The sequence below is a fragment of the Dermochelys coriacea genome, chromosome 1 (genome assembly GCF_009764565.3).
Source record: "Dermochelys coriacea isolate rDerCor1 chromosome 1, rDerCor1.pri.v4, whole genome shotgun sequence".
In the NCBI taxonomy this organism is placed as follows: Eukaryota; Metazoa; Chordata; order Testudines; family Dermochelyidae; genus Dermochelys; species Dermochelys coriacea.
Genome location: NC_050068.2, coordinates 347,925,238 through 347,938,158, shown reverse-complemented (window position 1 = coordinate 347,938,158; position 12,921 = coordinate 347,925,238). Strand labels below are relative to the sequence as shown.

The following is a 12,921-nucleotide window of genomic DNA, read 5'->3' as shown; positions in this document are numbered from 1 at the left end:
AAAGTAAACTAATGGCAGAGCTAGGACTAGAATCCAGGGCTCCTGACGCCAGCCCCCACCTTGAACTGCCATGTGACCGTGCCTCCCTCAGAATTAGACTGCTTCCCACACACAGAGGAAATATATATGCTGGAGTTCAAATGTCTGTGCATCGTCCATCGTCTTTTGGCAGTGGGATAGACGCTTCTGCAGATGAGCTAGAAGCCAAGCTATGATTCTTGCACCAGAAATTGCACAAGTTCAATAGGAAACATCTTCATTTTGAAGCCATCATCCTCACAAACTCCTTGTAGTTGACTTGCCCGTTGCCATCTGCATTGGCCTCCTTGATCATCTTGTCCACCTCCTCGTCCGTCAGCTTCTCACCAAGGTTGGTCATGATGTGCTGGAGCTCCGCGGCGCTGATGTAGCCGATCCCATCCTCGTCAAAGATCTGGAAGGCTTCCCGGATCTCCTCCTCGCTGTCCATGTCCCTCATCTTCCTCGCCATCATGGACAGGAATTCGGGGAAGTCAATTGTGCTGCTGCGTTCAGTGTCCAACTCACTGATCATGTCTTGCAGCTCAGCCTCAGTGGGGTTCTGCCCCAGTGACCGCATGACGGTCCCCAGTTCACCAGTGGTGATGGCCCCATCACCATCTTTGTCAAAGAACGAGAAGGCTTCTTTGAACTCTGCGATCTGCTCCTCCACCAGCTGGCCGGCCACGCCGGTGCCTTTTCAGAGTTCGTGCCTCCCTGCTCGCTGAAACAGCCTGCACTCGGTTCTCCTTGTGCTTTGCAGATAGCCAAGCCCTGGGGAAGTCTCCTGTGACTCCTTGCCCAGGATGGCTTGGAGACAGACAGCAATATACAGTTCACACTTTTCATTGATGCAAATTGAGTCATGGAGAGAAATGAGACCATCCACACCCTCTTCATTATCTAAGTGCCAGTTCCTGTCCAGGCAGGAGCCGAGAAAGCTGGAACAGGATGTGTGCGCGCAGGAGAGAAAGGTAAACACGAGTGCCCACAACACCGACGGTCGAAAATGGCACAGGCCTTTGTCCTTAGCTATCGCTTCTGTTGCAAACAGTAAAGCTCTGTCTCCTGCATGCTTCGTGCACTCTGTGGCTGTTGGAAGGCAGGACGGGGCCTGAACGGGCTCCAGACCACATCTGCGGAAAATTTTTGTTGGCTGCAGAAAAGGAAAAGCAACCGGCCTTGTTTAAACGCTCCAGCTGAACTCCAGCCCTTTGCCACAGGCCAGCCCAAGGGCTGCATGCCACTGGAGTGTGCCGTTAGCCCCCGTAAGTGATGCACGGGCCCTGCGTGCATCCCCAGCACAGGGGTGAATTTCCCTGTCTGCATTCTAGCCTGATCAGCTCAGCTTTCATTGACACCACATCCCCCCTTGCAAGTGTAACCCCGACAGACCCTGGTTGCCGGCAGGCGGGATTGAACCTGGGACCTCTGAAGCTAAATGCATGAGCCTTTACTGCATGAGCCAAAAGCCACCTGGCCGCTAACTAAGGCTGTCACAGACTCATTAATCTTGAAGTGGTCTCGGTACCACTAGAGGGGACAGAGCACCACACCCAGGAGGTGTGTGGGTTACACAAGCGCTTTGTTTTGAGAGGGAGCGGAAGGTTATTCCCACTGGGGCTGGAGCACTCAGAGCACTGTGGGACATGTCACTGCAAGGCCGATTGCCTTGTGCAGGCAGTCAGGCACCACCGTCTGCTCCACCAAGCAGCTGGTGGGCGAGGGGATAGTCAGGCCAGGGAGCAGGCAGACATGCCATTAAGGCAGTTCCCTGTGAGGAAACAGAGCTGTGCTAAGAGAGGCCTGTGTGTTATTATTGGCCAAGCTTGTGAGGCCTAAGAGCTTGTCTACAGGGAGAAGTTATTCCAGAATAAGGCAAGGTGTGAATGTTCCTCGACAGAGCTATTCCCAGATAGCTCCCAGTGTGGACTAGTTTAGCTACTCAGGTCAAAAAGAAAAGGAGGACTTGTGGCACCTTAGAGACTAACAAATTTATTAGAGCATAAGCTTTCGTGAGCTACAGCTCACTTCTTCGGATGCATTTGGTGGTCAGTTCCCCTGACTCTCAACTCCATGGCATTTCGCTATCTGTCTGGACCGTGGAACACGACACTGCTTGAACACCACCTCCAATCAATTGCAAAATTTCAGGGAGTGTCCTAGCCATCTGTGGGAGGAACCTTTTGGATTTGGGTGAACGTTGGGGGAAAAAAGGAAGGGAGAAATGGGGGACATACAGAGCCCCTGGTATCTGGTTAGCAGAGCCAGCAGCTTCAGTCACCTCTAGATCAAAGAACTAGTTAATGGCCTCCATTAACACCTTCCAACACAGCAACACCCCATCTCAGCTCTGCTCATACGCCCCCCGGAGATTAATATGTCAGCATCCTGAAAGAAAAGATAGGAGAAAGAAAGACAATAAAAGGGGTGAACACAGAGCCTCTGGCATGGGAAAAGGGCAGAGTATGGGACCCTGGCACGAAGAGTCAAAGTATCCAGGGCATGTCTGCTATAATTAGCCTTCTCTTTCTGAAGGGGAAACCAAGGCACAGAGTGAATGAGGGCCAGGTTTTCAAAAGTGTTCAGCCAGCATGCTGGGAGCTGAGCTCTTTGGAAAAATGGGTGGCAAGCGCAACCATGAGAATTTGAAAAGCTGCCCCTCAATGGCTGGTGCAAGGTCTCCCAGGAAGTGTGTTGGACGTGGAGCACTGGAACGAGGGGTACTCTGGGTGCAGCAGGACCCCTCCAGCTTGTACAGCTAGAAAGTGGCTTGTTTGGTCTATGGCCGTGATTCTCACTTGCGTGGTGACAGATCCCGGACAAGCCCTTGTAAAGGCTGTGTTTGGTGCCGTGCCCCCTGGCTTGACGTACTAATAGCAACTGGATGCTTTACACTTATGTTCAATGACTTTCAGTTCCTGCACTATAAAAATTGCTCCAGAGCCCCTGTGTACAGCAGCCAGCACTTGAATTTGTATCTCCCCCCAGTGTCCTAATCACAAAACTAAATTAGCTGCAATCTGCCCTCTTCTTCCTAACCAGTGCTCATGGTATCCATCAGTGAAATGACACGAATGGGTCTTCACCAGAATGGCATCTCCATCAGGCTGTTCCCTCATCTCTGCCTGCTCCCTTCATTGGATTGTTTCAGCTTTCAGGCCTTGTGGATGGGGGGAAGCAGTAGACAGGATGTCTGCTCTGTCAACCTGTGGAACTCCTTGCCAGAGGATGTTGCGAAGGCCACGACTTTAACAGGGTTCAAAAAAGAACTAGATAAATTCATGGAGGAGAGGTCCATCAATGGCTATTAGCTAGGATGGACGGGGTTGGTGTCTCTAGCCTCTGTTTGCCAGGAGCTGGGAATGGGTGACAGGGGATGGATCACTTGATGATTACCAGTTCTGTTCATTCTCTCTGGGGCACCTGGCATTGGCCACTGATACTGGGCTAGCGGGACCTTTGGTCTGACCCAGTATGGCTGATCGTATGTTCTTATCTTGATTTTAGTCAGGCTTTTGACCCAGTCCCACATGAATTCGCATAAGCAAACAAGGGAAATCTCTATAAGGTGGGTGCATAACCAGTTGAAAGACCATACTTAATGAATAATTATAAATGGTTCGCTGTCACTCCGGGAGGACATACCTGCAAGGGTCTCTCTTGGGTCCGGTGATTTTCATTAATGACTTGGTTAATAGAGAGAAGAGGATGCTTCTAAAATTTGTGGCTAACACCAAGCTGGGAGAGGTTGCAAGCCCTTTGGAGGACAGGATTAGAATTCAAAACGACTGTGACAAATTGCAGAACTGGTCCGACAAGTGCAAAGTACCCCAATTAGGAAGGAAAACATATGCACAAACACAACACGGGGAATTACTGACTAGGCAGTACTACTGCTGAAAAGGATCTGGAGGTTATAGTGGCTCGCTAACTGAATATGAGTCAACAATGTGACACAGTTTGGATAAAGGCTCATATCATTCTGGGGTGTATAAACAGAAGTATTGTATGTAAGACACAGGAGGTAATTGTCACACTTTACTCAGCGGTAGTGAGGCCTTAGCTGCAGTGGCACTCGAACAGAGTGGCCAGGGAGCCACGGCTCTCCCATTTTTTGAAAGTGGACGGGCCTGGCCCATCCACTTTTCACCATGGGCCCTGCCCTCTGCCCCTCCTCTTCCCCCTGAGGCCCTGCCCTCCAGCCAGGTCAGCAGCTGGAGCCCATAGCCCGGCTGCAGCTCCAAGGCCCCGCCTCCCCGGCTGGAGCTGGGTCAGGGTAAGAGCTGCGTGGGCAACTGTGTGAAGTCTGCAGACCTTCCACCTGTCCTGGGCGGGGGGCCTGGAGGGTGGGGGACACGGGCCAGGAGCTGCTCTTGGGCCCCCCACCTTGGGCAGGTGGAAGGGTCCAGGCTTCCCAGCCCCGCTCTGGCTTCTGGCTTGGCTGGGGGGGTGGGGCCTTGGAGGAAAGGATGGTCAGGGGTGGTGCCATGGAGAAGGCAGGGCCCCTGGCCCGCCCACTTTTGGGAAGGCTCTGTTGCCCCTGATTCTGGGTGTGACACTTTAGGAAAGATGTGGACAAACTGGAGAGAGTCCAGAGGACAGTGACAAAAATGATAAACAGTTTAGCAAACCTGACCTATGAGGAAAGGCTAAAAAAATGGAGCATGTTTAGTCCTGAGAAAAGAAGACAGAGGTGAGGACTTGATAACAAATATGTGAAGGGCTGTTGTAATGAGGACTGTGAGCAACTGTTCTCCGTTTTCATTCAAGGTAGGCCAAGATGAAATGGATTTAATCTGCAGCAAGGAAGAGTTAGGTTAGATAGTAGGAAAAACTCTCTAACTACAAGGGTAGTTAAGTTCTGGAACAGGTGTCCAAAGGAGGTTGTGGAATCCCCATCATTGGAGGTGTTGAAGGACAGCCTGGTTGGACAAACACCTGTCAGGGATGGTCTAGGTTTACTTGGTCCTGCCTCAGCGCAGGGGTCTGGACTAGATGACCTCTCAAAGTCCCTTCCAACCTCACATTTCTATGATTCTGCACCCTGAACTCCGTTCTGGTAATTGGAACTGTGCACCAGCCTATTTGGAAGAACTCATCAAACCTTCCATCCCTACTCTTCCTTCTTCTGTGTTATATAGGGCTGCCCCAAACCCAATCCCCTGGTTCTAAGGTGGGGATGGAACCTGGATGCCAACTCCAGAGCTGCATCTGGATTTCAAATGCCCTGAAGTTAGCGGATCTTTGGCTTTTGGGCATTTGGTTTGCATCATTATGAAGACAGGAGCCATTTCCCAAACACAGATATGGGTTTTGAACACCCTCAGTGTTTGGGGTGGTAGGAAATCAGACCATGGGGTATTTTGTTCAGTAGATGCATTGCTATCTAGCTAGAGCGTGTGGAGGAGGTGAGTGGAAGAACTCCTGGGATCTGAATCACTGTTGCCTTGCCCCATGTGTAGTCATTTGCATCAGCAAATCCTGCTTTGGTAGCATTTGACACCCACACTGAACTGGTAGAAATAAACAAGGCTCAGGTGAATCTGGCTCCTGGCTTCCAGCCCTATGCACATTCCCTCAGGCCAAAGGGCCTACCCCAAGCAGCCTGGAACATTGGGCTGTTGGTAACCAAGCTCGAGCCTTGAAGTTTGCAGCTTGAGCCCATCCTTAGTACCATACGATCGACGCTTTTTCTGGGTTCTAGCTGGGAGTGGAGAAAAGGAAGCACTGAAAGTTCTCTGGAAGCAAATAATCATTCCTTTATTTGAAAACAAAGCTACCCCTTGGACTAGCGGAGGGGGACCTTGCACCAGAAGCTGATCCTTTTGAAAACGATCGTCTACAGAATATGGAAGCAGAGGCACAACGGAAGGAAATATTTTTCTGGGGCAAGCCCGGCGGTATACAGAAAAAGAGTGAACACAGTGGATTCTAACAGCACCTCTCTGATGCTTGGCAGGTAATTAGGATTCCAACAGCATTCCTGGTGTTCCCAGGGGGTGAAATTCCTGCAGGGAGACCTATGCATCACTTACATCCCATTTTACCTTATAGACCCCGCTCTGCAAACATCCCGGCTTAATTTTAACCACACGACCAGTCCCATTGACTTGCAAAGTCCTATTGTGAATAAAGCCCATGCATAATTGTTTGCGGGATCAGGGCCTGTGAGTTTAAGTGGGATCTGACTTATAAGCCTTTTTGGGGCATTCTGCACATGGAATGTCACCCTATATCATGAGATCCAAAGCCCCGGGAATCCCACTATGACGTTCTCTCCTTGGAAAAGCAAAGGGGCCCCAGTTTGAATGGCCAGCCCTGCACCTGAATAAGACACCCGTTTTGCAGTATTACAGCTTTACGCGTCCCAGTGTTTTGATAACCATTTGAATGGACGACGTCTGAAGGGAACTGCAACGTCGCCCAAATGGTAGTCACAGTGCAGATGTAGCTACCTACTGTGTGCATCCTTAACTGCCAAATTTCCTGTTTCCTAAAAGACAAATAACCCTCGATAGAAAATGAGCATCTAACTTATTCGCCTATCCTCCCCCCTTCCCTTAAGGTTTGTACCATCAGGAATAAGACAGAGGTGGTGCCAGCAGTACAAAGATTTCTTTAGGATGTATTCCCAGGCTGGCCACAAATTCCTTGGAGAAAATTTCCATAGAAGCTCATGCAGTCAGTCCTCATTTTGCAATTCAGGCCGCTGGCAAATCTTAGGGGAGGCCAAATGCTCGTCTTTGTTCATGTTCGCTGGTGTCTAGCGTCCAAATTCGAATGTAATCTGGCCTCTGCATTGTGACTCTTTTACCCAGCCCAGCAGATTCCACTTCTGTGCTGCACAAAGACAAACTCAGACAGACAGACACCAGCTAAGATCACAGTGAAACTCCCCTTAGGCAAGTGCCTGTGGGTGTGAACACAACCCTCACAACAGGTGTCCCAGAATTCTGGGGAGGTTGGGGAGTGGGGGTGGGGCAGTGGGAGGAAGTTCCAGATCAAGAACAAGATTTGTGGTTTGGTCCTTTTTTTTTTTGTAAACTAAAAATGAGCATACAGCCCCAGTCTTGCATCCATATCCATGCAAGTGAACCCTTGTGCCTGTATGAAACCCCAGTGACTTCAGCAGGGCCCCACTTCAGAGTGAGGGTCTGCTTGCATGGACCCAATGGCAGAGGCAGGGTCTGGATCTGGCTTGAAAGTCTGTGCAAATTGCCAAGGACATGATCTTGCAAAACCCCAGCCCTGTTGAGGAATCCCTGCTCCTAGGGATAGTCACTGATGTCAACAGGAGTAAGGGCCAGAAGGATCGAGCCCCATTTGCTGACTGTCCTTGGGACACATAGGCTCCAATGCCACATGCTGCCTAGTCTAAAGGAAACCTAATTATTGCAAGAGGCATAAACCAGGTGTGTAACCAGAGACGCTAAATTTCAGATGAGCCACAGGGCTTAGCTAACAAACAGGGTAAGTCACAGCCAGCCTTTAGAATAAAGTAATAGAATACAGGGGAAGAAACCAACAGAACAGCAGAGACATGCATAGGCCTTGGGCAAGAGGGGACGGACCATTGACAGGTAGGTTACAGTGAAAGGAAGCAAATGAATGAGTGAATGCGGTACCAGGAAAGTCAGTTCTTTACTTCTCTGTCATCATCCGTACAAACTCCTCGTAGTTGACTTGCCCATCGCTGTTGCTGTCTGCCTCCTTGATCATCTCGTCCACCTCCTCGTCCGTCAGCTTCTCACCCAGGTTGGTCATGACATGCCGGAGCTCCGCCGCACTGATGTAGCCGTTCTTGTCCCTGTCAAACACCCGGAAGGCTTCCCGGATCTCCTCCTCGCTGTCCGTGTCCCTCATCTTCCTCGCCATCATGGACAGGAATTCAGGGAAGTCCACTGTGCCACTGCCATCGGCGTCCAACTCACCAATCATGTCTTGCAGCTCAGCCTCAGTGGGATTCTGCCCCAGCGACCTCATGATGGTCCCCAGCTCGCTGGTGGTGATGGACCCATCCCCATCCTTGTCAAAGAGGGCGAAGGCTTCTTTGAACTCTGCGATCTGCCCCTCCGTCAACTGATCGGCCATGCCGGTGCCTTCAAAGTGTCCGTGTCACACAGCCTTCCTGCTCGCTGGAGCAATGCACACTTGGTTCGCCTTGCCTCAGCATGTACAGCCAGCGCGTGGGCACAGGCAGGGAATGGCCTCCTGACGTGCGTTATTCATGGTAAATCAGAACATCCACACCCTCTGCATCACCGGAGAGCCTGGAGCAGGCTTCCATGCCTGGGTGAAGTCAGTGGGAGGATCAAGCCCCATATCCTCTTTGCAAACAATGCTGTAAGCAGGAGCTATGGCAGCCAGGTATGCAGGGGACAAGGGGTTAATAGAAGGGGTGGAGGTATCTGCAGAGGGGGGCGTATTGATATTAGCATGGAGACTATCAGAGAGGGACTAAATATCTTCAATGATCTGTCTCTCTGTCCGGCCATCTGTCTCTCTCTCTAGCTACATAGTGCCCGAGGACTCTGCCTCATGGCAGGAAAAGAGAATTTAGAGATGTTTGGCCAGGTGCCATTGGAAGATTCATAGCCGAGGTACTATGATCTAGACAGAAGAGCCACAACTGGTGAAATCAAGGAGGGTACAGTAGCTCCCTTCCCCCTCCCCCGTTGATTTTCCTCCTCCTCCTTCAGGTTTAGGGCTCAGATTTCTGTGGGTCCGCACTAGCCTCTGGCTTGCTTTGTAATGTAACACCAGCCAGTAATTCATGCTGTTAATTAAAACCGGGGATACATGCAAGTTGTCTACCCAGAGCACAGTTGTGGTCTCAGAGCCTGATTGCTCCCAGCTGCAGCTGCTGTGGTAGGACTGGGAGTTAAGAGACCAGGGTTCTTTTCCCAGCTCTGCTGTGGACTGGCTCAGTGAGCTGGGGCAAGTCACGTTGCTGCTCTGTGACTCAGTTTCCCTGCCTCTAAAAGGGGATAATGATGCTCTGTGGAGGTGAAGTGTTATCCATGTAATATTATTAGTATGCTACATAGCTCCTGCAGCTCTCCACGCCGGCCTGTGCGTCCCACAAGGTGCAGACCCTCAAAGGTATTTAGACACTTCAGTCCCATTGAAATTAGTGGTGCCTAAATCCCTTTGAAGATCTAAGCACAGAGGGGCCATAGCTGAACCAACGGAAGATTAATTTCTCTCCTCCTCCGCCACAGACACTGGGCACTGCAGGTTGGGAGAGGGCAAGCGGAGGGAATCATGGGAATCATGGTGGAGGGGACTGTCTTCCATGGGTGGCAAATGCAAGGAGGAAAGTTCAGGTGACTTGAGCCCTGGAGCAGGCCAGGCTTTACAGTGTCTCTTCCCCGGCTCAGCCCTGTGATCACAGCTCTTGCTCTTTGGACTGTAGGCAGCCAGATTCTGATTACATGCCATCTGCCAATGGCGTGGTGCCAATCTAAGAGCTCCAAGCACAAGGGGGCCCTGGTCAGCGACTGTGGCTCCAAGGTGCTATCACAATGCAAATCAATAATAATAATAATGGAAAGTCCTGGATGCTAAAGCTGGTAGATTTCAGAGTAACCCCAAGGTAATTTCCCCATGCCGTCATGTAGCTGTTGAATAGGAGCTGGCTGGAAGGGATATCTTCTTGAGGTCTTTATGACATAAGTTTTAAAATGTTTAAAAAGGATCCCGGCCCTTCACTGGCGTGACAGAGCTTGTTTCACTGAAATCCAGTTTGCAGGAGAGAATCTGTTAGCCCTTTAGGGCTCAGGTGCAAACCCAGGACTGCTGCCAAGAGGGATTCACACGTGGGGCTGGCATTTGACAATCCTGGCTTCCCGGGCTTGGTTTCAAACATTCACGCACTGTGAAGATGGCCAGCTGTGAAATCTCTGCCCTGGTTTCTCTTCTGCCAAAGGGTCAGCTTTTCGTTTGGCCGAGGGCCCCTTTCCCCTGCCAGAGCTGCAAAGGGGTGTGAAGGTGAATGAGAATTAGGCCCTCTGATTTCAGACGAATACAACCGAACCAAGTGGAGACTTGTTTGAAGGGAAATAAACTCCAGGGGTGCAATACTAATGATCTCACAATCATTCAGTTACAGTTCCTGCTAATAAATAATAATCATTATCATAATAATAATGGACAGCCTAATCTGAAGTCCAATAGAGGCAGGGAAACTGAGGCACAGAACAGCAACTTGAGTTGCCCAAGGTCACAATTAACTTGCAGCCATTCAGTTCAACCTCCTGCTCAGGACAGTAATAGAAGGTCTGGTCTAAAGGCCCCGTATGAGTCTTTTCACTGCTTCTCTTGTCCTCACTGCATCCTTGCAGGGATCGCCTAATGGCCATTCATGGCTCAGCAAATCAGGGCCACAGGCATATACCTGGCATTGTCTTGCCTTGGCCAAGTTTGACTTCAACAGGGCTTTGGGCCAGCACAGAACTCCTTGCAGCACTGAGCCCACCGTGCTCAGATACTATGGTAATAGGTGTGGTTAAAAATACCTGAACAGCTACATCGATGTACCCTGCTCTAAGGAGCTTACACGCGCCAGTCCCTAGTGCTAACTGTCTGGCATTGTTTGGAAGCAATACATTTATAGAAAAGTGCCCAGGACTGCAAGTCATTTTCAAAATCATGGGCCATCTATGGCTCTTGGCTCTTACTGGTTCTAAACCCAGTGTAATGCCATCGAGTTCGGCGGTGTCATGCCGGATTTACTCCAGGGAAAATGAGATCAGAGTCTCATGCCAATCATCTGCGCCAAAGTGGGTTGCTGAATCCAGCATTAAATGAAACAAAAAGTTAGTCTTGTTTGCTGAAAGAGACAGATGAGAGGAGCTGATTCCAGTGACATCCTGTTTGTAAATGACTCACCATTTCAAGAAACAGCGGGATGCCAAGAAATGAAACCACTGCATTTGGGAGCTGCCTGGAAGAGATCTTTCCAAAAGGGGTTCAGTGTTAATAACAATTTTGAATCTTTGTTTCTTCTTACTGATACATTTTTGTGAACGGTGGTGTTATGTAAGAGAAATGGGAGCTGCCCCTTTAAGAATAAGGTGGATGGGCACAGTGAATGAACTAATGTGCAGAGCATACGCTGCTGACAGAGGTGACTGGCCTACAGCTGGGCACTTAGTCAGTCTCTGTCTGCAAAAGCCATCTAATGAAAGTGTTGGACTCCCCCAGACCAAACAAAGTTCTCTCGGAAAACCTGAGTCTTGTGCGAAAAACCTGAGTGAAGGTGCGACATGTTCTCCTGTAGCTTTACATGCCAGGTCAGGATGATGACAGCTCCCAGCATGGTGAACGTTAAGAAAGACAAAAGAGAAGAAGAAAACTGGGGCCCTGCAAATCACTAACGGAAGGGAGGGTTGCATGCAGGCCTGCTCTGCTGTGTGTTTATGCTGCCTCTACTCTCTATGCTAACAGGACAAAAACTTACTTTCTGCAGGCAGGCACTTAGATTTGAGATCAAGCTCTGCACACAGGGAAAATCAAGAGAAAAGTCTTCATCAGGGAGCACATAACTCCTGTGTGCTCAGCTGATTCTGCAGGCAACAGAGTCCTGAGCGATTTAAAGTATCCGAGACGGAAAACAAAGGTGTTGCAGTTACCTAGCTACATACTCCACATTTAGTGGGCTACATTGAGGATTTAAGAGGATTTACCAGGCTCATGGGCAAATGGTTCTCTGTGTGGGGTGAGTTTCACCCTAACTGAATTTTGTTTTAGATCAAAGGAAAACAGCCAAACAAGAAAGAACAGAGGTAAAGGCTCCATGCAAGAGAGCACAGTATATGTGTCTCCTTGGTGACAGGCTGCGTCTGAACTGGACACAAAATGGAGGCTGTGCCAGCAGTCATCCAGACTCCTAGAAGTTGGGAGGCATAGTACACAGACAACAAAAGCAGAATCGTTCCATAGCTGCATACATCAGATTCCAAGCACGATGCAGTCCAGTCAGCTGTTCTTTGTAGTGCATGAACATCGAGTACTCGTAAAAGCTTGAGTCAAATAGAGTTGCAAGATGAGCGGGGTTTGTGTGTGTGTGTGTTGCGGGGTGGGGGTTTAGATGCAATGGAGATATCACTCTGGAGAAGAAGAGTGGTCCAGAGGTTAGGGATGCTGGAGACTGAGGTTCAATTTCCTGCTCTGTCGCAGATCTTCTATATGCCCTTAGTCAAGTCACTTAGCCTCTCCGTGCCTCAGTTTCCAATCTGTAAAATGGGGGTAATAGGACCTCCCTGCCTCACAGGAGGGTTGTGAGGTTAAATGCATTCCAGAGTATGCAGTGTTCAGATACTGCAGTAATGGGGGACAGCTATGTACCTGCGCTAGACTTTGGTTATGTGCTTCAATCCCTTTTTGTACCGGCGGCACCAGGGTAGCAGAGAAGCTTGCTTAGCTCAATCTTTTCCCCACGGAACAAGGCCAGCCCCATCATTTCCAGCTATCGCAAATGGCTGCTGAGCTTGAAAACAACCCCAGGATGCAGTCAAAGGAGCTGCAATCCCCAAGGCTTTTGCGAGTGCTCACATTGTCTTTGGCAATATTTTCAGTGCTTGCACCCTGGGTTCCCTTCAGCAGCTAGCTTGCTGCTGTGCAGGGCCCCGAACGGAGATCATTGTTCCACCCGTTGTGGTGCACAATGCTATAGCTGCTAAATGCGGGGTCTGGCATCCCAGCCTTGTTTCCGAAATCACTCTTTATTTGACAGCTCTAGGTGGAGGCTGCAAGGTTAGAGCAGACTTGTAAAAAAATCCCCAAACAAAACGCCCTGTGATTTTCCAGGCAGATTGAAAGGATTTCCTGAGCTGGGCTAGACAAGTTTCCCTTGCTTTGTGTAGGGAAACAGATAGTTTGTTTCCCCCCTGGATTTTC

The 12,921-nt window shown here is 49.8% G+C and overlaps 1 protein-coding gene across 1 annotated transcript; it reads right to left on the bottom strand.

Annotated features, from left to right (window-relative positions):
* Positions 1-256: 256 nt before the first annotated feature.
* Positions 257-8,551, bottom strand: CALML3 (calmodulin like 3). The gene is made up of 4 exons (XM_038414194.2): positions 7,667-8,551; positions 6,069-6,141; positions 3,297-3,316; positions 257-710 (listed from the first exon to the last, which is right to left on the bottom strand). The coding sequence occupies exons 1-4, from the start codon at positions 8,110-8,112 to the stop codon at positions 257-259; spliced, it is 993 nt and encodes a 330-aa protein (XP_038270122.1). The 5' UTR covers positions 8,113-8,551.
* Positions 8,552-12,921: the final 4,370 nt, after the last annotated feature.

Bases quoted from the DNA above. Each gene is read 5' to 3' on its own strand.
- CALML3 (XM_038414194.2), bottom strand. From the start codon at position 8,112: ATGGCCGATCAGTTGACGGAGGGGCAGATCGCAGAGTTCAAAGAAGCC. The intron at 6,142-7,666 runs GTAAAGAACTGA...TATTCACAATAG, and splicing joins GTACGGATGATGACAGAGAA to GACTTTGCAAGTCAATGGGA. The intron at 711-3,296 runs ATCTAGTTCTTT...CTGAAAAGGCAC, and splicing joins GACCTCTCCTCCATGAATTT to CGGCGTGGCCGGCCAGCTGG.